We start from the raw sequence: 24,284 nt of genomic DNA, 5'->3' as shown, positions 1-24,284 counted from the left end.
TTCCTTGCATTTTAATACACGAAAGATAAATTCCGATTAAGTTCACTTCAACCAACTTTAAGGCAGGGAAAAAGATATAGCTAATCATACATTCACGTTCTTAACGTCAACTAGACTCGCCTTTTACTTGTCTCTTTTCTGTTATGTTAGCAATAAACAATTATCGCTACATGAGAGCACAATAAAGTAAAGAGTTGTAAAAGTTCCACTAGATCAACATTTTAGACGCCTGAAGATCTATTTTCTATATCTTTTTAATAAAAGTGCGTTTCTAGCAGCTTCTCAAATTATATAAAGAGCACAATAAAAAATCTCACGTGTACCAGGCTTCTATGCAAATCTTATATAATGTTTGCATCCAGTCTCTAATGATCAAGCTAAAAGAACTAATTACACAATACTGTTATGCACTGTCTTACAGCCACGTGCAGAGAGCAAATGTGGCCTGTCGATAGTTCAAGGAAATTTCAAGACTTTGAATGCGACTCACTTCTATCAACTGCGCGGCTAGGTATGGGTTGGCAATATAGTTGTAATTGCATAACAACACAACGAGGAACGGCATGAAGTCTTCTATGCACGGGTCATCAAGAACCTGCGGCGCATGTCTGCAAGCAAATAAAGAATAGGTATATGAGATTCTATTTGATTTGATTTTTAACACAACTAGCTCAACAAACAAAAATAAATATTTTAATGCATTAAACTAAAAGAGGAGTTTTGTAATAATCGAGCCCTTTTAATCAAAAAGTGTATAAAACGCTTAAAACACAACTACACGCTGTCTTATTGGTTTCAACATCTTCAAAGCAAAACACTTAGTAAAGCGACATTGAAATCAACAAACCAAGGCGATTCTCGTACAAAGAAATTGTATGTCATACATGCAAAACAGAAAAACAACAAACTAATTCGAATAGTGAGGTTTCTTTAACACAAATAGCAAATATAGGAAAAAGAATCTGTGATATCGTGAGCGTATTTGTCCAAGAAAATTGCAGAGCAAAACCATCCTTAAACAAAGACAGCTTCAGGAGACCCGGTGCATTAAAATAGACTCCGTTAAGTAAAACGTTCACAGTTTGTAGAATGATTTGATTAAATCATTGACCAATCAATAAAAAGGTTTATAATGCGTTCAGTGTTCGAAGAATGCCAGACAAAAGCTTAATTCCTCATTCAAAGGATGTCCGGAAATAGTAGGTTTAAAGCTTGATTGAAATGGTATCATGTCACGTGGAAAAGAACGATCTTATTTTCAATCTTGATGGTATATAACTTAATAAGCAGCCAGATGGTAATGGACTGCATCTATTGTCAAAAGGCTGCTTGAGAACGATGCTATAATGCTAGGCAAGGCCGACGAGTCATTCGTAGCAGCAAAGTGGATGTGAACAAGGTGTCCAATTGGTACAGATACAAGAGACAGAAGATCCTAGAAGACAGTAGAAGTTCTCCTAGAAGACAGTACACTCTAAGGAAGAGTATTCTTCACTCCCCGTCAAGCCAGCAAGACTGAAATCATCCAACCGAAACAGCAGTGGCTGGTAAGAGATCAGGTGCGTATCTCGTTAACTTTGCACAGCTCGAGAGAGGTCATAGCTTATTGAACTCTTCAGTTAAAGCGAGTCGACGGTCTATACACGTTATAATAGTACACAAATTTAAACAATGTAGTATGTAGTCAAATAGTCTTCGTTTATTAGCAAGGCTGAATACAAAATGGAAGGTACAAAGGGTACACTTTCTAAATTCTTGTTAAAGCTATGCAACGCAAGAAACTTCCAAAATGACTCATTGTCCGTTATTTGAATATAAAAACCAGCCTATTCTTTACATAGGATTCTTAAACAATTTTAAAAACCATCAAAGTTTTAAACAAGCAATGCACTAGAGCTTTGTATATTCCAAGCAAAATGCACTTTATTGTCTAATATGCGAGAACTACATAAAGAACAACGCATGCTGCAATCCAAATACACCTGCGCCACGCAATTGCATGATTCTAATCAACTATCAAAGAAGCAAAGATAAGAATGTAAGGTTTTAAAGAAAGGGTTTGGCTGCAAACAGCAGCGTTCCTGTTGGATTTGCTAGAAACCAATTTTTTTAAAAACTATAATGAGAGAAATATAACAACTGCCGTAGTTTAGAAGAAGACAAACTGGTCATTGCTAGACACAATATTGTGATTACGAAGTGACATTTTCTATTAAAACAGACTATGATGTTGATTGGCATTTTTTAGTTGATTAACCGACAACCAAATGCACTTTTCAAGGCAACATATTCGATTAAAGCATACAAAACCCGCATAAAACGAAATATAAAGTGCAGCACACGTTATAACCATTCTAGTCAGTAACTCTTGTTCACAATTTAAGGTCATTCTAGGATCCAAAGTAACGCTTTACAATAACGAAGGGGAGAGGTAGAGGGAGAGAAGACTTGCATATCGAACTGTAAATGTTAAATGTAAATGTGTAAGTGTAATGTGTTAAAAATAAAAGAGTGAAAAAGAATTATTTACATCAAGTTTTTCTTTCTCAATTCTTTTAGTGTTCATAGTCCTTTTGAAAACGTTATTTCAAAGACAATTTGTGCAATGATTAAATTGAAATAGAGTTTAAACCCTTCTTGTAAGATGGCAGTTTTTTACTACCTTCAGACAGCAGCGAGTTAACGAATCACTCCTTTTAATTCTAGAGAGCAACCAGACTTGAATGAATGATGAAGGAGAATGCATTGGCTCACATTACTCTGTATTTTGAGTTCAAAGGCATATACCTAGCCTCTGCTTATTGTTGCTTGAGATAGAATCTGGATCGGAACACATAATCTAACAGAAGCTGAACAAGAATACATAATCTAACAGAATCTGTATTAGAAGAAACAATCTAACAGGATCTGATCTCATATAACAGAATCTGGATCTGAACAAATAACTTAATAGATTCTAGATAAAGGTGTTTTTTCAGCACAATCCATCCACCGTTTCATAAAGCGAATCGTCCATGGTCTTCAAAAAGAGAAAAAAGAAAACGTTTCGTTCATTTCTGTGACGGAAGTTGGGCCAGATGGCAGAGCAGAATTCCGCAGACATCATTACACACATTCTTGTTATTCCTCTGCTTATTGCATCATTTGTAGGCAATACTCTCGCTATTATAGTAAAGCTGCATCGAATTAAGTCAAAGACATTCAATAGCGGTGATCTGCTTATAGTCAACCTTGCAATATGCGATATCAATAAAACCTGGGCAATGTATGTTACCTGGATTTACGCTTATGTCATCAGTGACCAATGGAAATACAGCATCCTAGCCTGCTCAATTCTTAATAAACTAGATGTTATGCTATTTTCTGTGACGTCAATAACCCTTCTCCTTCTCACAATCGAGCGTTACCTCTTGATCATGAAGCCATTCAATCGCTGGTTTTCTTTGCGTAAAACAAAAACAGTATTGGCTGCTCTTTGGATAGGAGCTTTTATAGCATGTGGAGAACCCTATTTTTTTCAGTTTGGTCTTATAAAGATACAGGGTAAACCTCAGTGCTCAGTTTTGCCGCACCGGGGTATCGTCAAGGTGGTCATAGAGACATTGTTTCTGATGCTGGTTATCATTCTTCCATGTATTATCATTTTTATACTCTCTACAAAAGCATCGCGCAGATTATGCAAAAGCATGAAGTCATGCTGCTCACATGTCCAAACTTCCAGCAAGTTCAACAACAAAATGCGCAGGAACAAAAACGCAATATACATGTTGCGAAGTATCACAATCGGAAGCATTCTGTGCTATATTCCATGGGTAGCTGGCTACATTGCCAGAGTTCACGACCCAGAAAAATATGTAAATCAAGTCGACCAGTCAGTCATCCAACCACTAATGGCCTGGTTTATATTCGGTGGATTTTGTAACACGCCACTTACATACCTGATTTTCAGCACAGAATTCAGAAAAGAGATTAAGGCATTAATTGAAATGCGAAGGGGTTTCCAGTCCTCATCAATGCGACGCGTTTCTCCTGCTAATAACAAGACACTGAGGAATAAGGTCAAGAAAGCATAGGCTACTAAGAAGAGACTGGAAAGACTCTGACGTAGAACTGGAAGTTACTCACATGTCAACAAACAGAAGGAACTCTGCAATATCTTCAATGAAGTAATCCGGCATTGCACCAAAATGCGTTGGAACAGTTTCGGGTAAAGGGAGCGATAGGCTACAACGAAAAAAAGGCGACTTTATCTTGATGACAACTGAGCTGCTTAGTTTTACTTTGAGTAGTTTAATTAATGGTTACATGCAGCTGTAGCTTTTTGCGTAAACTTGCAAACCATAAATATATAGCGATGTTAGCTAAGTAGCACTGAGATGATTTCTGGAAATCTATGCAAAACCTACTGCTTCAATAATATTGCTTAACATTGCCAACTGCCAACTAGCCTAAGGCTTGTTGCAAACAGTTTAATCGCAGTGATAAATACCAAGGTCATCTAAACTGGTCGCTTAGACTTTGCTTTCATTTGACTTTGAAATTTTCATGTCATAACATTTATACACGTAAAATGGTTCAGTACATATACCGCTTTTCAAATCGACGTGTTGGAAGCAAAATTACTAGATAATACAAAACTAAAATATATTGGTAGAAAAAATTAATAACATTTTCTATTCAAAGAAGGAAAAAAATGAAAATTTCTAATGGCAAAGAGTCAAAAGAAAACATTATCCTTAGCTAATTGCAAAGATTTCGTCTTTCGATAGCCGTTTGAAGGCAAACGAAGGAAGGTGTCACTTCAGTTTGCCTACTAAAGCTGTTTTGAGAAGCGGCAAATGTGAATCGGTTGAGCATAATTCACGATTATTGATTTAGAACATCTTGTATATTAATTTAAAATACATTCGGGTGCAATATCATTCAAAGATTTATACGTCAGGGTTGCTATTTCTTCTTAACAAGAATAGATTTATTTCTATAAGAATAAAAAAATATCAAATGCCATGATTTGAACTTCAAATATATATATCTCTTGATCATAAACAACAAATACCTTAAGGAAGTGGCTGCAATCAAATTCATCAAAGCAATGGATTAACTAAGAAATAAGATTAATTAGAAGCACTACCTCGACATTTCTTTCCCAGTCGCTAAACCAAGAAGCCACTGTGAAGCTGTGCCGTAAAACCTTAAGCATTGTCTAAGCAGATCTTCGTCCATGATGACTACTTCAGCACAAGCATCTTCTTTTACGAGTTTCTGCAATGCATAGAAAGGAGATTATAATCAGGCCCTAAAAACAAACGAGTATTTGGTAGTACACTCCATGGCTTTTTAAAAAGCAACAACTCAGAACAGAGCAAATAATTTCTTCCCACGCTATTTAGAATATAAAACGTCGAAATAGGCTAATAATCACAAAAAGAAATGAGCTACTGAGCAACCAAGTAGCTTTAAAGGTTCGAAACAATGTTACTTGCCAAAAGAAAATAGTAAGAATGGAGACCAAAGGTGAAAAAGAACTTCTTTTGTCAATATAAAAGTCGATTTTCATTCTAGTTTTCAATGTATGTTATTTTTAAAACTGATTGGCTGGACGATGCACGAGCTCTGCAAATTATCCGATACATGTTTCGATTACGTTTTTGGTACAATCTGGGTTTTTTTAATAGATGATGTCTGATGGTAAAATCACAAGATTTCGTTGTTGTTTTGTTTCTCAGATCAATGTGCATGAAAATAGAAAAACTGCTATTGTGTAGACAGAAGGAGTTCGTCATTTATGAGTGAATAAGATCTGTTAACTGCATAATAATCGTCGGCAAAGCTTTAAAAAGTGACGATCTAGCTCTTTTAACCAGATAGGAATCAGATAGGGCATGCGTGAAATCCGATAGTTGCAATGCTTCAGAAGGGAATCTTTTCATTTAAGTATACACAATATGAACACTCCTGTAAGATACATGCCTATAAAGAAATTAAAATGGTTTTGATGTTTTGATGGTTTTTAGAATTCAAAATCTTAATTTAACTTGTTATCCAGCAGTCTTAGAAACCAAACAAACAATACACTAGATAATGGTAATCGTGTGCTCAAATATGTTAAGAGTCCTAAAAACAGGACTAATTAATGATGATGACAATTCACCTTTATTTGTAACTTCCATTTCTTCAGCAATGCTCTGTTACGAGCAGCTAGTGGTGTGTTTTTCCACTCAGAGTCACGTGATTCAAGCTCGTTCACCAGTCGATTCATATCCCTCAATGCCCTTATTCGCTTGGCAAATTTTCGTATGCAAGGAATGATAGATAGGTGATGGCAATGGAAGGTGAAAAAGAAGCATTCGGTTAGAAATTTCACTTCACCCCATGCTTTGTTATCTAGAGTAAATTCAAAATATAGAATATAATACTTGAAAGAGTATTCATATAGTTAAGTGTATTAGTGCATATTTTTCAGTTACGCTGTAACCAGTGTATTAAAACTGGAAAGCATATTTTAAAATGAAGCGACATGTTGTTAACTTCATGAAACTATAAAGTGCTGAACTGAGAGTCTCTTCGCACAAGCTGAGCCCGTTCTTGTTGTAAAGCAAGTTCAATTTTAAAGCTGTGTTTAGAGACCTAATGCACAGTAAATATACATCAAATTGGAAGTTGTCTTGCAAAATATCAAATGATGTTCTTATTTAGTTTTAAATATAACTATATCACAATCACAGGCTTATGTTTCAAACGAAACAGATTTCTACAAAACTTTTATTGTTTTAATCATAAGCCATTAAAAAATTATTTATTTGAAATTAGCCAGTTTTCTAGTTTAGAATAAAAAGTATGTTTTTTCATGTCTCAATTGATGTGTGTCAAGAAGCACATATATTTGTAAGAGAAAGGAAAGTATTGTATTCGAAATTAGTGAATTATCATCATTGTTCTTTTTCTTTGAAGCTGGAATTCCAGGAATATCTTCAATGTATTGCACGGTCTAAATGTATTTAAGAAAGAAATAGTCTTTTTACCAAAACTTTTCTTCCACTTGTCAACTTCATCCTTTGTGGCTCTGATTGGAGAAGACTGTGACATGTCAAGTTTGCATTTTGGATGAAAAGGGTAAAGATGATCAACCTGCAAGACGAGAACACACCAATTTGCACTGTTTTTATCTAGCAAAAATAAGACTCCATAGTAAACCAACAAACTTTAAAGAATTGACAGTGTCACAAAATAAAAAATGTCCATAATAAGAATAATAATGATAATAAATTCCTTGATTAAGGCGTAGCTAATAGCACAAGGCTTATTAATGTCAACCATAATTTATACAACAGCATGAATAACTAAAAGGAAATGATATCATAGAGTTGATGGTAACTCTGCCCTCACCCCAGCGAACCGAGAGCCCCCGCCCTCAAAAACCACCCTCCAGAGACCAGCCAGCCCCCAAACACCACCCAGCCCGCCGAAAAGCAGCAAAGATGCCGCCGCCCCGCAGATTTCCATTTAGTGAAGATGACTTGACGATAAACAGCAGGCATCGATTTTCTGAGAATGAACAAAGAATGTTAACACTAATCGAAAAATGTGACAATAAAGTGACGATCGAAAAAATAAAAAAATTGCACTTTTTATGGCTGAGATACTCTTATAGATGAGTATATTGCAGATAGAATATGATTTAACCAACGCAAGAAGCTTTTTATAAAAGCCATTGCTTTCCGGAAATGTAAATGTTTGCTTCACAGACTGTGGTATCCCTGAAATCATACACAAACTTTCCTCTTAGTACCTACCTTATCAAGTCTAACTTTTATACAAAGCTGCTGAAGAACTGAAAGCAGATTTATTAGAAGTCCATCCTTTGATAGCAGCTTGTCATCCGCCTAAAAGAAAATGCTCTTTATTAGTGAGGTATCAAGACTAAAGAATTTGTACCAAGGTCTGCACAATTTTCTTGGATGATGCTAGAAAGTACTTTTTGACCAACTCTAGCAACATGCTAATACTTAGATATGAATAAATCTAGCAGCTAAAATGGAAATTTTGGATAGTAATTTATTGGCTTTTATTTAATACTCTGTGCTCTTGTAACTGAGCCAGCAAATAGCTTGAAGGTAATAGGCAGATACCAAAACGGCTTATGTCATCTGCCGTTGGAATATTGGCCAATCAAGAAGCGCCTATGTGGTATAACGCTTTTTGATTGGTCAATGTGGATTGACTGATGGCTTAAGCCACTCTAGAATCTGTCGACTGCCTTAATGGAAACAATTCCTTCACCAATTAGAAATCAACTTATTCAGGGCAAAGCTTTTAGATGCTTCTTTCAGCAAATTTTTTTCCACAAATGTTTAATCATTATTTATTCTTTCTGCTTTCTTATGTCTAAATTGACTTCTGTAAAAATTCAAGAAGATAGTAATGCACCTTTTTCATGATAAATTGAAATATACAACCCCCAGTGAGCAAAGGATGTCACGTCATGTCACGTCACGGTCAGATGATGACGACAGTCAGATGACAAAATGACAAATTTATGTCCACTTGCTGATCGTCTGGTCGATTACACAGCAAGCTTTACATATTTATAACTCATAAAATACTTTATAAAAGAGAGGATATTTGTTGCTCACAGAAAGCTTAGCACAAATTGTCAGTGAAACAGGACTTAAACAGGTTCTGACGAAATCCAATATCTTCATTTTGCAGTGAAAGACATGGCCTAGAAGTGTAAGAGCCTTGAGGTTTATATCTCATCCACCTTCTTTACAAAACGCTACAATGCAACACCAGCCTCTATATTACTCAGTATTGCATTGATAGAACTTAAATTTGACTGTGCATACCTGAAGCTGCGACTTCTTGTTGTTTCTATTCAAAATGTTGGCAAGGTATTGCAAACAAGCCTCTCTGCTCTCTTGATTCAGCAAGTTATTGTACACGATTTTGAACAGTTCTGACTGTTTAAGGAAAGTTTGATATTTTAGAACACATGCGTTACAAAAGCTTTTTATTCAGGCTGGCAAATTTGCTAAAAGATTCCTCGTTGTACGTGGAGTGGGAGAAGGTAGCATTGCTAAAAGACATGGGTTTGTCAACGAAGCTTATTTTTAAAAACTGTTACAGTTTAAGTAGAGTATTCATACACAGAATAGTGTGATTCATACAGAATTTGCGTCGAACATTCCGAACTGATCAAGTAGAAAACGTATCCATAAGTTATCAAAATAATACAATAAAAATGTTAAAAATTAAAATCTTTTAAAGAGGATAATACATTTGAAAAGACAAGGCAGGAGTTAACGGAAAAATAAAACAGTTTGAAACATGCTAAAACCACTCCTAGATAAAACCTGTAAGATTTCTCAGATAAGCTTTTAGTGCATAAGCTTGGCTGGAGAACTATCGTGTTCCAATGTGATGACCTCACAAAAATCTGTCTTTGGATGTTTTAATTTTGAATATACAACAAGAAAAAACTGGATGAAATACCTCTAAAATGCAAATAAGATTAAATATGTTACAAATTTGGTGAGATACAGGCACATTAGCACAGGCTCTTTCCCATCAAACATTTTTCACCAGTCTATTTGCAATCAGATGGCTTTGCTTTCTACGCAAAGGTTTTTTAAGGGCAGGAAAAACAAGACAGGCAATATACGCATTGTGGTGAATACACAATCTTCAAAGTACTCACTCGCAATAACTGCATGCCTACTCTCAGCGTTGTGTGTATCAGTCCTATGTGGTCTTGTCCTGGTTTTCCATCAGCAAAATATTTATCAGCAACTTGTGACTAAAGAATTATGGGAAAGGAATATTTTTACTGTAAAATTAATCGAAACTTGGCACAAGATTTATCTATTTAAATCGTTTTTTAACTCACTTAAATATCAGAATATGTAATAGCACTCTTGAAATCCTCGTAGTATTGTTTGGTCATAAATTTTGTTATTCGATAATCTTAAGGAAAGGGCCGGTAGCCAATAACAAATTTCTAACATTAAAAAGGGAAGGGATTAAGAAGACAAGGAGGCAAGATAAGTTTGCTAATATTAGTTTTGAGTAACGATAGATAGCAGGAGTCTGAGAAACAGGAAGTTGGGAGAGCACTCCAAAGTTCACAGGGTCTAGGAGGGTAGGTGATACAGATTTCGTTAATTTTCACGGAGAATTGGATAGAGTGAATAATTGAAGAGTATCTGATATTGCGTACATGTCTCAGGTGACCAGGGATCATATCTTTGTCGTCATGGAATGTTTCTGTATGCTTATCAGACTTATCATATGGAATGCTTCTGCATGCCTATCATATAAAATGCTGGGTACCCCTGCATTAACTGATAGCAGATATCAGCTGTGTACGATTCAAAGTTATCGAGTCACGTACAGTCATCGTCGAGTACATTTCCAATTTCTTTGGATACAAATGAATTGACAAAGAAACAAAGAAACAAAGAAACAGACAGCAAAAAAATCAAGTACTTACATTATCCTCTGCAAATATAGAGAGCTGAAGGAAAGGTCCCAAATAAGAAAGACTCTCGAGTTCTTTAGCTGCTGCATTGGACATGGGTTCTGGGTTCCAGGACGGAAGTTTTGAAAGCTGCATTCAAAGTGTGCAATTACAGTTGAGGAAGAGAATGACGTAGGGAGGCAAGAGGTGACTATCAAACGCATCGGGTTTTACATGAAAAACGCATCGTGCAATTTAATGTAAACCATTAAAAAAGAGTGAGTTTGCAGAACATTAGCATCTATCTAAACAAGTGAAATACACTATAAATATATTCTTTACACCCTTGAGTAGGAAATATGTCCACATTTTCCTTCCAACAACAAAGCCACTTTTCAAGGATACGTTTATTTTTTCACAGCTTTTTAAAATCTTTTTCAAGGAAAAACTGAAAGAACTTGGTTCTGATGTATAGCCAAGTTCACTGAGATGCTGTTATACTACGGATCGGTTTTCTGCTTTATCAAATTCCCATGCTATGCAGTGGCTTTTCATTGCAAACATTGTACCCTGGTTTGGTAAAAATTATTGTTTTCATTTGTTTTAAGAGTAAATGGCTTTGAAAAAAGCAAACATTTAGTAAATTAAAGCTTTTCGTCTGACACTCTTCAGAGTTTAAAACGTCAGAACATAGATCGAAAACTAACTTTTAAGAGTGTTCACATTGATGTGCACAACGCCGCAAGACAACGCTCATAAATTTGACAAAGTACGCCACGAATCCATACCAGCGTCATCATAAAAACTGCACAGAACCAAATTAGGCATGCAATCAAAGACTTTTTTGTTATATCACGTGTTTTGCTTGTAAACTTTGCAGTCGAATATTTCCCCAATCCAACGACAGTTCAATTTGAATTATACATGGAGAGAGATTCAGCTAACTTACCAAGGAGCAGATGGGCCTAATTGATAACGGCAACCTGATTTCTGATAGTTCTGAAAGTGCCTAGAAAAATTTGGAAACAAAAGCTGAAAATGGTGATAATCTAAAAGAAAAAAAGCAACCAAGAGTAAATACAAACTTACTAAACGTACTAGAACATTCTACTAATGCAGCAACCGACAAGATAAGAGACAGTTGATTAGAAAAATAAAACTAGTAAGTTATAGTATATTGAGATGAATTCTGTGCAAAAAGGCACTGGGCTATTATTTTACCGACCAATAAGGGAGCCTTGTATGCCTCATCAACCAGTGACGTGTTCTTCATTCGCTCATATAGTTCCATTAGCAGTGGTGAAAATATCTAAACGAAAAAATTCTTATTACTGAAGTGCAATCAAAAACTTGGATCATAATAGAGACAGGTAAAGTTGTTATTCAAATGACGAGAGGCAGATAACACACAGGCAGACATCAGTGTCACGGTACCAAACCAACGTATTGGTCACTGAACCAAGCTGAAATCTTGTCAATGCTAAAATCAAAGAGATGAAACTAGCTAGGAGCTAAGCTTTTCCTGATTTGTAATGATTTGTAATGATTTATAATGATTTGTAATGATTTGTAATGATTTGTAATGATTTGTAATGATTTGTAATGATTTATAATGATTTATAATGATTTGTAATGATTTGTAATGATTTTTAATGATTTATAATGATTTATAATGATTTGTAATGATTTGTAATGATTTATAATGATTTGTAATGATTTATAATGATTTGTAATGATTTGTAATGATTTATAATGATTTGTAATGATTTATAATGATTTTTAATGATTTATAAAGATTTGTAATGATTTGTAATGATTTATAATGATTTGTAATGATTTGTAATGATTTATAATGATTTGTAATGATTTATAATGATTTGTAATGATTTATAATGATTTGTAATGATTTGTAATGATTTCTTTGTTCTTATTAGAGAAATAAGCTACAATAAAAATGATACCCTAGAATCTGTTTTACATTTGGAGGCGATGACTGTTATAATTGTCCTTGTCAATCAAGAAATGCAAATCTTGATTTCACACAAGAGCGCTTTCTTTTTCAAGTAAGGGAGAGAGATGTTTAAAAATGTTAAACTAACTGAATGAATTCAGAAACCTTGATTGTTTTCTATACCAGCTCGACAAAAATATGAAAATTATGTGAAAAAAATAAAAGGCATGTGAGAGATGTGAAAGACATACCCTATCAAGACAGCCATTTGAATGCGCCATTTGAACTAAATCGGCCAGAAAGCCACGTGGAAATGCTTCTCGTTCTTCCAACAGAAATGGCAAGAAAAGGAGAGGAGAACGGTTGCCACTTCTACGAGGAATAATCATCCTGTGAAAAAATTGCAGCTTGACAACATGACATTAAATACTATTAATGTCGGTCGCAATGAGCTTTGGTGCAAATATTTCAAATGCAAATTGCAACATCAACAACAATTCGACATTGCGGAAGTGAAATATTAACTCAAAGGGAAAAATATACTCCAGTTATGTGATTTCATTTCAAAAATTATTTACGAGAAATCGTATGCGAAGGTATTAATTTACTTGTTAGTTCTAAGAATTCATTTTTCGACTTAGGCAGAAGGTATTATAGATGCGTCAAACTGAAGCTTAGAGTGAGGGGAATCGCCAGCTCTCTGCAAATCCAGACGTAGAAATTACGAGGTTTGGTCCCATCGGATGCTAGGTAGTAACAAGTATAAAAATGGAATTCCATAAAGCGCACTGGTGCCCTTTGTGTGACAAGAAAATGACAGCGAAATATCTTATAAAACTTAAATACATGGGTAAGACATGTTCACCTAAGGTTTAACATAGAAAGATTGATATTTAAACTTCTTGAAATTTGAACGAGTTCGCGGCATTTCTGCAAAATATCAAAATAATTGAGATAAACTTACTCTGAATCTTCAAAATCGCCACTAAGTACGAATAAAGCTTGTGAAATACAAGCACCACAGGCAGTTTGAAGCAACTCTTTCCATTTGGGGTCGTTTGAACGCTGAAGAATAAAACGGTTGACATTTTGGGTGTAAAGGAAAGGAAGCCCACAATACATGAATGATTATGTATCATCTACTTGCAGTTTTTAGAAGCCTTTACTGGCAATATCATTGTTGCTAGCAGTGTTTTTATACATGGAATCACCAGTTGTCAGAAATACAACCTCCCAGATGAGGGTATCATGTTATTTCATAAAAACGCAGCCATTCTTATACCTTCTAAGCCAATTTTCTTTTGATTCTTAGACAGAAACACTCACGGCACTTGCAAATCTATCTTACACACAAGGCTACATTTTAGTCCAAATACAGCGATTAAGCCATTAATAAAACGACAAACATAGGTAACTTACCTTTGGAAAAGACCTTTCTTCAGTTCCAACTCGATCATAACAGTTGATTATATATCGTATCTCTTTTTTCAGAAATACTTCATCGCATGTACCAGTCTCCAGCATTGAAGCAACTGATATTTTCTGTGTAACAGGTGACTTTTCGACCATATCTTCGGTCGCCAATGCCGCCATGTTGTTACGTGACGAAAGCTGGGTGAGTGACTCGGATATCAGCATTGCTGGATTCGATTCCATACCTCTGTCTGGTGACGGAATATCAGCTGGTATTTCCTTGTAGGACCCAGAAAGGTGCTGTTCCATCAAAATCTGCTGCATAACATCTTTGAAATCAAACTCTTGTGCTGGTGAATAAATATGATGTTAGTTTAAACAAAAACACCTTGCGAAAGTTTGAAAAAATCGTTGTTTTAAAAACTATACTTTTATCTTTTGCTTCCATGTTTCTCTGTTTTCCAAAAACATGGAAACACTTTGCAAAATACCATTTTAATTGCTTTATTCAATTTTGAACAAAAAATTCAAAAAATTACAATTAAAGATAAATAAAATCCTAAAAAATACCAACATATTATATGCTGAGACATCTATACAAAATAACGCAGCTTTACAAAGATTTCCCCACAACATAATCATTTATTCATCTTGCCGGCCAAAGATTGTGAAAGCATCCTTAGTTTTGTTTTCATCACCGTAAGATGGGAGGAAGAATAAAGTAGCAGAGGATAAGAGAAGGTAGCAAATAAAGGAGCATAGCGTGCACAACATTGCGATGTGCAAAATGCGATGAACTTGAAAACTGCGATGTGCAAAACGAAAGGGGATCTTTGGAAAGTGCAGTGATATTTCCAGTGAATTGTCTTATGAAAGTTGCAATGAGATCAATATTCTTTGCTATCACAACATAGTAGCAACTGTGTCAAATCAGATGAAATTCTAGAGAAGTTACAAACTATCAATCCATGTAGTTGCATTGTACTAGGGACGGGATTAGTTTCTGGGGATTAAGCCTTACTTGGGTACAGTCTTTTGGGATAAATATATTACTTGTTGTGTCTCTTGGGCTGCTTTTTAATATTCTCAGGTTGTTATTCTGTTGAGGCAATATCCTATACCATTTTTTAAAACTTTGTAGATAAATTTAGCTTAGAAATTTTATTTCTATTGGTAGCAATAAATAGTGTCCCCAATTAGCACAGTATGTTTAATACATAGACACTGTAATAAATCAATACTTATTGTAAATTAATAATGATAATAATAATAGTAATAATAATAATAATAAAGCATTAGCTGATAAGGTAAACAAAATCTTTTTGATGATCGATGATTCTGTTTTACAATGATCAAAAGCTACTATACTTTTCAGAATCTTAAATGAATATGAGATTAGGCTTATGATTATGGGTTAATCCGGTTTATAAAACATTTGCCTAGCTGAGACAAACTTTCAAAAAACTGAATAAGTTAACATCAAGTAGTGTGAGCTTACCTTTGCCATCAGGAGAATATATTTGAGGAACAATATGCAACAAGTGGCCTGGATTTAAATCAACAATTGGTGGCTGAAATATAAAACATTTAAAATCCAATTAATTGCAGAATGATATAGCTATTGAGATCATATCATATGGCAATCAAAATTTGACAAGGAGAAAGTTATGAGCTACAAAAAATGGGCAATTATCTTTAAAATGGTTTCGGAGAGCTACAACAGGGTGTCTTAGTTTCTCAAAAATGTAATCAAACTTTTTCTTTGTTTTTTAGGGAAATTGACAAAATTTAACGTTTTCAAATAAAATCCTAAAATATGGTTCAGAGACAATTAACACAGTATGCAGTGTCAGTAATGTGAGTAAAACATGATTAAAATAACTGAAACTAATGCACCAAATGATCCAAATGTAAGGGACTCATGTCAAATCATTAAAACTGTAAAATCATATAAGAAAAAAGAAATTTAACTAAAAGTAAAAGGAAAGTTAGAGTTTTAAAAAAATTACCTTCAATGAGACATCAAAAATTTTACACAAGGACACAGAATAGAAATCCCATTGCATAGGAACCAAATCCTGTTAAGGAAATTAAAACACAACTTAAATGTGAGAAATAAGAAAAACATATTTCACATTGACTTGCATCTATCTATTGTTTGATTTCCAATAAAATCAATAAACTTTTCATATTCATTTACTTCATTTGAATATTTGTCTGGAAAAATTACTATTGACTTTGACTACAAAAACAACCAAATAAAAATTGAGCTTGAGATGAAATGTCTGTTTTCCTAAAAAACAAACTAGATAATAATTTCATTGAGAATATTTGGAGGACAACTTGACTGTCAATGAGGAAATGATTTGCTACTTCGTTGTAAAAAGGAAGAAACATAACTAATTATGTCCTATTATAAATTAATAGAATAAATTAATCTTAATATCAATATTATTAATTATTTTTTTGCATTTCCTTATATCTAGAAATGAATAATGTTGTAACCCTATCCAAAAGTGTATAATGCCATTCAAAAGCTATTAATGATAAAAAATTGAAAAATATACATTGCTACTTTTACAAAGTTTTGGCAATGTACCACCCTTGGCATTGATACAAAGTCTATATACGAAGACAGAGCATTAAAATATGTGTGGTTTAACTCATTTGAAATTTTAAAAATCAATCAAAATAAAACAAAATAAACCTGTTTTAGGTGAGGAGTTGAAGATTGAAACTAAGAACCATGAAAATAAAATATACTTAAATGTCTTTATTGGAAAATTTCAATAAAATATTTTCTTCTTTACTCATATTCTAAAGGCTTTAGATATGATAATCAAATTTCTGATACCTTTTCCAAAACTTTCTTGACAGTGTGTTGTTTTTTGAACTTTCCATCAGAGGGTGGAGTGAGCATAAATTGAGATGTTCGCTTTTCGCCCTTGTCTGGATCTGGGCTGTCAATCTCCATTGACTGTGTGGCAATTCCACTATCAGCAGATGAAAAGCTTGGTGGTGTTGTGTCATATAAGATAGCTGCTGATGAGGGGGTAGATCCACCATACGTTTTGGGGCTGTTGGCAACTCGCTTTCTAGCACTAGCAACATCAATGGTTGGCTGAGGCAATGTTGATGTACTGGGAGATGACTGTTCATCTGTTTGTGATGTTGTTGGTGATGCATTACTGTTGGTAAAACGTTCTAGACGCCTTCTTCGAACCTTGTTAAAACAAAAGGATACCTTACTTGTGTTCCAAACTGTAAAATTTACAACTCAGCGGAATTTTTTTGACTAAGGTATACAGCTCAATTTTAAAAAATGCAAAACCTATTGAAAACACATCTATAACAACAGGAGCTAAGATGGAATACTGAAAAAACACATTTAAAATTCTTTAAAAGCCAAGTTTACAAGAAGATTAAATAAGCTAGAGCTTCAGGAAATAGCACTGAACAGCCTTGGATAACCAAGAGCATTTGAGGCCAAATCTGGTCAAGTTGCAGATTTAGTTGCTCTTGGACTTGCAAAATAACAAATTAATAGAAAATATTTATCTGCTTTGAGTGTTTTGTAACCTTTTCCAAACAGTGAGTGTTATTATGCCTATTGACGAAATGGCTACCCACTTAACAGCAATGAACTTTGCAAATAAAAAATTTCTCATAATTTCTAAAACCTAAACAGGCGTAGCATCCACAATGCAGTGTGCTTTTGTAAGATCATGTATGAAATGCATGAGATTAATTGGGAAAGGATAAAATCCAAATACAAAAATTTCGAGATGATTCTCGTTGAGCATTAGCCAATAGCAACAAAATCCCAGATATTGTCATTGTTCACAAATGATCCACATGCTTCAAAGCAGAAAACAATAAGAAAAATATTTGTTTCAAAGTGGAGTATATCAAATTCATTGGATTACACTACAACACTCCACTGCAGAGTGACTCTGTAGTGATTCTTGTATCACCTCCAGAGCTAGTGATTTTCACTCCGCTTATCAGAGCATTGTGTTCCTGATTGGTGCTGTGTAGTGTAACTCAAACCCCTATCCCATGTGAAAGTTACTCTGCTCCAATAGCAATTAGGTTATTGTAACTAGCACTTAAGCCTGCTATTGACTTGGCACATAAAACTAGTGTTCCTTAAATATAACAGAAAATAGAGCAGGCTAAATAGGTCCTTTAAAGACTCAAAATCATTTGCAGTTGCTTCATATTCTTAATTAATTTCTAGACTTTCCTTTTGAAGGTATCTTGCTTACTTTTGGTAGACTTTGGCAAAGTTTTTGACCAGCTTAGACTTTGGTAGACTCTTGAGTGCTATTTTTGCGCTGTGCTTGTTCTATGCTTGCTCAGTTTTTTAGGAACAATGGAAGCAGTGGAAGCAGCTACTGCAAAGTGGGAGGGTAATGAGTATGACTAGTGATACCAAGCTCTTTTGCCTTGTTTCAGTGCCTTGTAACAGGTTCTGCTTTTATCAATCAACTTTACAGTCATTTATGTTCAATTAAACTAAAATCTAAACATAGTCTTATTAAGTACATCAAACAGGGCACATGACCAAATAGCTCATATGAGATTCTTTCATTTGTCCTTCAGCATAATAAAACCTAACTGACCTTTTTGGACTTACTTATAATTCTAATTTTTAAAATTTCTAGAAACTGTATTTTATGTCAATACAATGAAACTAATATTTGTGTTTGCTGAAAAATATTTTGAGCTTGAGTTTAAATATAGGAGATGAAACATGTTAGAATAAAATAGAATAGATTCAATTGAAAAATAAGAAAAAATTGTGGCAATATTTGTGAATTACTGTATAATTATTACATGTTGATCAAGTGTTTAGCCAGTCTGGTTGAATGTGCCCAAAAATACTGACAAAAAACAAAATTCTCTAAACATCGTCATTCTCATTATCAAAACAAAGGCCACAAAAATGGCGGACAAATGACAGGGTAGAAAATGTAATCAGGTAAGATACCCAGATGCAGGCATTTGATACCCTACCCTTGGAATTTCTTTGAATGAAATCTGCTAAAAATTCACCCTTACTAGATTATGTATAGATTTTCTGTCCGTTTCATTATGTTACCAAAATATTGGCAAAACAACACAGCATCATAGTCTCATACTGCCATACAACAATAATGGCGTCATCTAAAGATTTCATTATATTTAAAACTTGCCACCCAAATTTTCATCCTAAGCATTAACTATAGGTTTGATTAAACATAAGTGCCAACCTCTTCTTGTGACAATTCACTCATTTCTAATTCTCTATCTTTGAATGTACTTCTGTAATCGGGTAAATATCTTGACAAATCACGGCCTGATTTATAGGACAATTCACGATGAACTCGCTGCGCTTTTAAAACTGGTCGCCAGCATATCTTTACTCTTTCATAGCTACCGCGCTGTTTTAAGTCATCTTTCCTGTTTAAAAATCAAACTTGACACCGAAAAGTAATCTAACAAATGGCATAATTGAAGAACTCTGCCATTGCTCCTCTTTGATGTTGAACGCAGAAGAAAAAATTTATGTCATTATGTATATGCCTCGCTCTCACGCAGTATCTTGCTGACCACACCATTCCTGTGTGTTCGATGGCCCATAACCGCCACTCACTAAAATAAACTGATTCGCATACAAACGAAACAGATTCCCATTGAAACAAACTGATTTACGCTGACAGAAAAACTACTAGCACATAATTCAAGCGAGTCGCACAGAAATAAATCTTATTCGCGAAAATTAAAGCGAGTCGCAGAAAAAAAAAATGATTCGCAAAAAATTCAAGCGAGTTGCGCAAAAAGAAAACTGATACTTAAGGCGGCACCGATTTGAATTCTTGAAAATAAATTTAAAATCATTATAGTATCGCAAAGTCTGCTCAATTTTGGTGGCCTGTGTTCCAGACCTGTACTTTCAAATTTTTGAGGAATATCGGAGGATTTTCAGCCATGGTCAAACGGTCCAACATTTCATCCAACATTTCACCAAACATTTTCAAGCGCAGATCGAAAAGCGACTAGGTAAAAGTTCGCGCTGAAGGATGCGCAGTTTCGCGACATTCGATCCGAAAAAACGAAAGGCAATCACTGCCTTCTCTTTTTGCTCTTCAGATATTTTCACTGTTACCGCAGTCTTTCAGGGCAAGCGTCGCATCCCCTAGAAAGGCCCTGACATAAATTCGTCCCCCTGCACTTTCATAAATGTTTATAAATGAATTATGGTCTGTTAAGGGGGGCCACAAGCCTCGTTTTCACGAGAAAATTGCGTAATCTTAAAATTTAGGCATCTAAAAAATTTAATTCATCTTTTGTTGAGACTAATTTTTGAATTGTCGTCTGAAGGAACTATGCAGCGCTATTAATTACTAACTGATAAATGACATCATAAAGAACAACCGGATCATCTAAACGAAATTTTATCGTTTCAAAGTTCCTCAAGATCGTCTTCTGAGTCACTGCACACAACACTCTAAGCGTAAAGCTCTTTTTCACTCTGCCAATAGAATACTCATTCACCCCAACCATGATCTATCTTCTAGAAGCCCAACTGAAACATCAAACCACCCTAAAAATCATAGAGATTTAGTTTACATGCAAAATATAAAGCCTTTTTTCTTCACATGGCGGCATGGAATTGACAAATACATTTCAAAAATGCTGAAACAGGATATCATTAAGGTGTCATCGAGTCCTTGGAGCTCTCCTGTTGTCCTTGTGAGAAAGAAGGATGGTTCTAGAAGATTCTGTGTGGACTATCGTAAATTGAATGTGGTAACTAAGAAGGACAGTTATCTCCTGCCAAGGATAGATGATGCCCTTGATGCTTTGTCTGGCTCCAAGATTTTTACAACCCTTGACTTATTATCGGGTTACTTTCAAGTTTCAATGCACCCGGTCTCTGTGGAGAAGACGGCCTTTATTTCTCATACTGGCCTATATGAGTACAATTTGATGAGTTTTGGCTTGAAAAATGCTCCTTCTACATTTCAGCGTTTGAGGTTAAAAGTGGTTCATGGCCTTGAGTGGAAGATTTGCTTGATCTATATTGATGACATAATCGTCTTCTCTTCCTCTCTCGATGAGCACTTTAATCGCTTGCGTCTTGTTTTTGATCGCTTGCGACAAGGCAATTCGAAACTGAAACCAGGCAAGTGCCACTTTGCAAATTTCTCAGTACATTTTCCTGGATTTTTCTTCTCTTCATCCGCCATTGCTCCAGATCCTGATAAGATTTCTACTGTGCAAACCTTTCCCGTACCTACCAGTGTTACAGAAGTTCGTGGTTTCTTGGGGCTTTGCAACTATTACCGACGGTTTGTTAAAGGATTTTCAATAATTGCCTCGCCTCTGCACAGGTTAACAAGAAAGGATGTTTCTGTAATGATCTATTGCCATTGTCCTATTTGTATGTGTCAACAACCCATTACGTCATTAACGTCATTACATGCTACATTAACCAGGGATATATCAGTAAGGGTTAGAGTACTGGAATGGGTTGACGATCAGAATCTGAGTTACAAAGTACAAGTGTCTTGATCATTCTATGTCTCTCTCTGCTCGGACCCACAAAGGTAAATTGGTGACAAAGGGACAGAGCTGAGCACTCGATATAACTGATCATGACCTCGTCAGTTGTGCCTGAGACGTTTGATTCCAGTGATATCGTCTCCTGGCTTCGCAAATTTGAGTGTTGCGCCGCGGCAAACTCTTGGAATGACACAAAGAAATTTGCTGTTTTCCCGGCATTTCTACGGGGCCCGGCTGCAACATACTACCATTCCTTGGCTGCTGATCAGAAGGACTCGTATGCCAACCTTACGAAGCATCTACGAGAGGCTTTATGTCCCGCCGTGGATCGCGAGCACTATTTTGCTGATTTGGAGCAGCGTGTTTTACGCCCTCAGGAGGACCCTTCACTTTTTCTGTAGGAGCTGAAGGACATTCTCTCAAAAGCCAACCCAGAGTTACAAAATGAAGCAAGAGAGGCCCTTCTCTCTCGACAGTTTATGCGCGGTTTACCTTCACATATACTTCTAGAAAACAACCCCACCCCAACCTTGGACAACGCTTCCGTGCTGTTCATCGCCATGGCGACGATTCTTCGTTCGTGCAGGCCATGCAAACCTCAACGCCGGTCAGCCCTTCCGCCGAGGACCCCTTGGCCACATCCATTGCCCAACTGACAGCGGCTGTGGCCGCCCTTGCGCTCAACCAGAAGGACTTGCATACCGCTCTTGTGCCTCCATCTGGCGCCGGTCGCCCACGCAATCAACAAGAGTCTTTCAATATTCGCCGAGGAGGAGGATGGGGACGATCAAGAAATCAGAGTCAACAGCGTTGTTTTAACTGCAACATGATTGGTCACTTTGCAAGAGACTGTCCTTGAGACTCTCAATGCCATCTATGCATAGGATGGGGCCATAGTTCACAAAAATGTGCAAATAATGTAAACCAACGCGGAAGTCAGTCAGGTACGCGTCCTTTAAACTTCATAGGGGTGCCTCAATAGGTAGCTGGGTTGAAGGTCACCCCCTGGGTGGGGTCAAAGTCCAAGCATTAGTCGATACAGGTTCTATGAAGTCTTTCATAACTCGCAAAGTTTTTGACCAGCTTAGGCCAAAACAGGTTTTACAAGCCACTCAGCAGCGATGTTATGGCATCACTGGTCAGCCCCTCTCTGTCCAAGGGACAGTGCAAGCTCTTCTTTCTTTTCCCGAAAGTGGTTCGTTTTCGTACCCAGGTAACTTTTCAGTGTCTGACCATCTTTTACAACCTTTGCAATGTATTTTAGGTTGGGATTTCTTAACTTCTAATAACCTAAATCTTTCCTATAAAGGTCCGGGGGGCTACTTTCTTGTTGGTGCTCATGGGGACACCCCCCTCCACCCCAATAGCCCTGATATACCTGTTTGTTCTCATGAAGGCCAGCCTTTAGATGACCATACTTGCGATAAACATAGTTCTTGCCTATTAATGCAGTCTTGTTCCAGAGGGCCTGTCCCTATTACCTTAAGCAAAAGTATTTGTATTCTAGGACGTACTGAAGTCATAGTAGACGCACAGTTACCTAAGAGTTGCTCAGATCAGAGTAGGCATGATCACACCAGTCTCAGATAATGAAGCCTTTCCTAGTAATATCTCTCCAGCTTATTCAGTCAGCCAGGCCAATAGTAGACATATTCCAGTACATTGATGAATACTGCCAGCTTTGATACAGAGTCACAGTTTAGTGAAACGAGAATTGAGCATTGTCGTGTGCGATTCGTTCACTAATAAATCCATCCATCGACTATCGTGTCATTTCCAACCCAGCGAGCCTTATTTTACGTGCAGAGAACACGGAGCCAGAGAGAGAAACAGTGTGTTGCTTGATTGTAACTGAACTCTGAACTGAACCTACTTACAAATTAACATACTTATATACAGAAATGAATATCTAAAATTCATACGAACGATGTGAGAAAAACAAAGAATAGGAAGGGCGAGTAAAGGTGATGAGTAAATTGAATAGCTTGGCAAGGATTATGTAAACAATAGGGATTAGCGAATGCGTGATATGAGAGTGACGTAGAGGATGCCTGTGCTGCGATGTGAGAATGTGGGAATGTGATGGAATAAATTAGAAGAAAAAAACCGATGTAAACAGGCCTACGCAGAGTCACTTCACCAGTTAGGCCAGAATGTGGGTGAATTCTGCCCACTTGTTGCATCTCCAGTTTCCCGAGAGGATATTACATCATGCACAGTGACCACTAATCCCATTTCTTCCACTCGCAGTACTATTCAACACGAGTTGGAAAAGTCTCTCAGTCCCTCTCTACTCCCTCATGAATGTAAAGCTTTATTGCAAACTTTGTTACAATATTCTGACGTTTTTGATAACACCTTAGGTCATACAGATGTCATTACCCATAAAATTGGAACAGGTAATGCTGCCCCTATCAGGCAGTATCCTAGGCGCTTACCATATGCTTATCGACAAGAAACTAGCAAACAGATTTGTGATATGCTGCAGCAAAAAGTAATTCAACCTAGTAATTCACCATGGGCCACTCCTATTGTTTTGGTCAAAAAGAAAGATGGCTCATTCCGATTTTGTGTAGACTATCGTAGGCTTAATGCAGCTACTCGGAAAGATGCCCATCTCTTGCCACGAGTAGATGATCTTTTAGACTCTCTTCAAGGTGCTTCCCTTTTCAGCACTTTGGATTTTAGATCAGGTTACTGGCAAATCAGTATGGAACCCAAATACAGGGAAAAGACTGCATTCATAACTTCAGATGGTTTGTGGGAGTTTGTTCGTATGCCCTTTGGAGTTTCAAATGGTTGTGCAACCATCCAGAGGGCCATAGAAATTGTTCTTTCTGGTTTAACTTATGAGACCTGTCTATGTTATTTTGATGAAGTTATCATCCCATGTTCCTCCATTACCCAGCAATG

At 36.1% G+C, this 24,284-nt stretch overlaps 2 protein-coding genes across 3 annotated transcripts in view; one reads left to right on the top strand and one right to left on the bottom strand.

Annotated features, from left to right (window-relative positions):
• The window catches only part of LOC148957991 (ubiquitin conjugation factor E4 B-like), a 28,298-nt gene extending 8,920 nt beyond the window's left edge, over nucleotides 1-19,378 (bottom strand). The window contains exons 1-18 of one of the 2 annotated variants that reach the window (XM_089114239.1): nucleotides 19,076-19,378; nucleotides 16,675-17,043; nucleotides 15,830-15,898; nucleotides 15,319-15,391; nucleotides 13,827-14,170; nucleotides 13,372-13,472; nucleotides 12,659-12,797; nucleotides 11,682-11,765; nucleotides 11,406-11,465; nucleotides 10,490-10,606; nucleotides 9,698-9,796; nucleotides 8,847-8,960; nucleotides 7,794-7,883; nucleotides 7,023-7,128; nucleotides 6,152-6,384; nucleotides 5,132-5,262; nucleotides 4,126-4,224; nucleotides 491-608 (exon numbers count right to left, since the gene is read on the bottom strand). In XM_089114239.1, the coding sequence (XP_088970365.1) occupies nucleotides 491-608; nucleotides 4,126-4,224; nucleotides 5,132-5,262; nucleotides 6,152-6,384; nucleotides 7,023-7,128; nucleotides 7,794-7,883; nucleotides 8,847-8,960; nucleotides 9,698-9,796; nucleotides 10,490-10,606; nucleotides 11,406-11,465; nucleotides 11,682-11,765; nucleotides 12,659-12,797; nucleotides 13,372-13,472; nucleotides 13,827-14,170; nucleotides 15,319-15,391; nucleotides 15,830-15,898; nucleotides 16,675-17,043; nucleotides 19,076-19,099 (2,370 nt within the window). In that variant the 5' untranslated portion in view covers nucleotides 19,100-19,378. The remainder of the gene's footprint in view (nucleotides 1-490; nucleotides 609-4,125; nucleotides 4,225-5,131; nucleotides 5,263-6,151; nucleotides 6,385-7,022; nucleotides 7,129-7,793; nucleotides 7,884-8,846; nucleotides 8,961-9,697; nucleotides 9,797-10,489; nucleotides 10,607-11,405; nucleotides 11,466-11,681; nucleotides 11,766-12,658; nucleotides 12,798-13,371; nucleotides 13,473-13,826; nucleotides 14,171-15,318; nucleotides 15,392-15,829; nucleotides 15,899-16,674; nucleotides 17,044-19,075) is intronic. The other variant, XM_089114240.1, reaches the window with a different exon arrangement.
• On the top strand, nucleotides 646-4,133 carry LOC148957992 (G protein-coupled receptor 83-like). Its single transcript, XM_089114243.1, has 2 exons — nucleotides 646-1,559; nucleotides 2,707-4,133. Exon 2 carries the CDS (start codon nucleotides 3,078-3,080, stop codon nucleotides 4,071-4,073), a length of 996 nt encoding a protein of 331 aa, XP_088970369.1. The 5' UTR covers nucleotides 646-1,559; nucleotides 2,707-3,077; the 3' UTR covers nucleotides 4,074-4,133.
• Nucleotides 19,379-24,284: the final 4,906 nt, after the last annotated feature.

The sequence above is a fragment of the Rhopilema esculentum genome, chromosome 19 (genome assembly GCF_057945365.1).
Source record: "Rhopilema esculentum isolate cy_ngs chromosome 19, ASM5794536v1, whole genome shotgun sequence".
Lineage (NCBI taxonomy): Eukaryota > Metazoa > Cnidaria > Scyphozoa > Rhizostomeae > Rhizostomatidae > Rhopilema > Rhopilema esculentum.
The sequence above is the reverse complement of the archived record's forward strand: the minus strand, read 5'-3'. Positions and strand labels throughout refer to the sequence as shown.

Excerpts from the sequence above, each read along its gene's own strand:
- LOC148957992 (XM_089114243.1), top strand. The coding sequence starts at position 3,078 with ATGGCAGAGCAGAATTCCGCAGACATCATTACACACATTCTTGTTATT.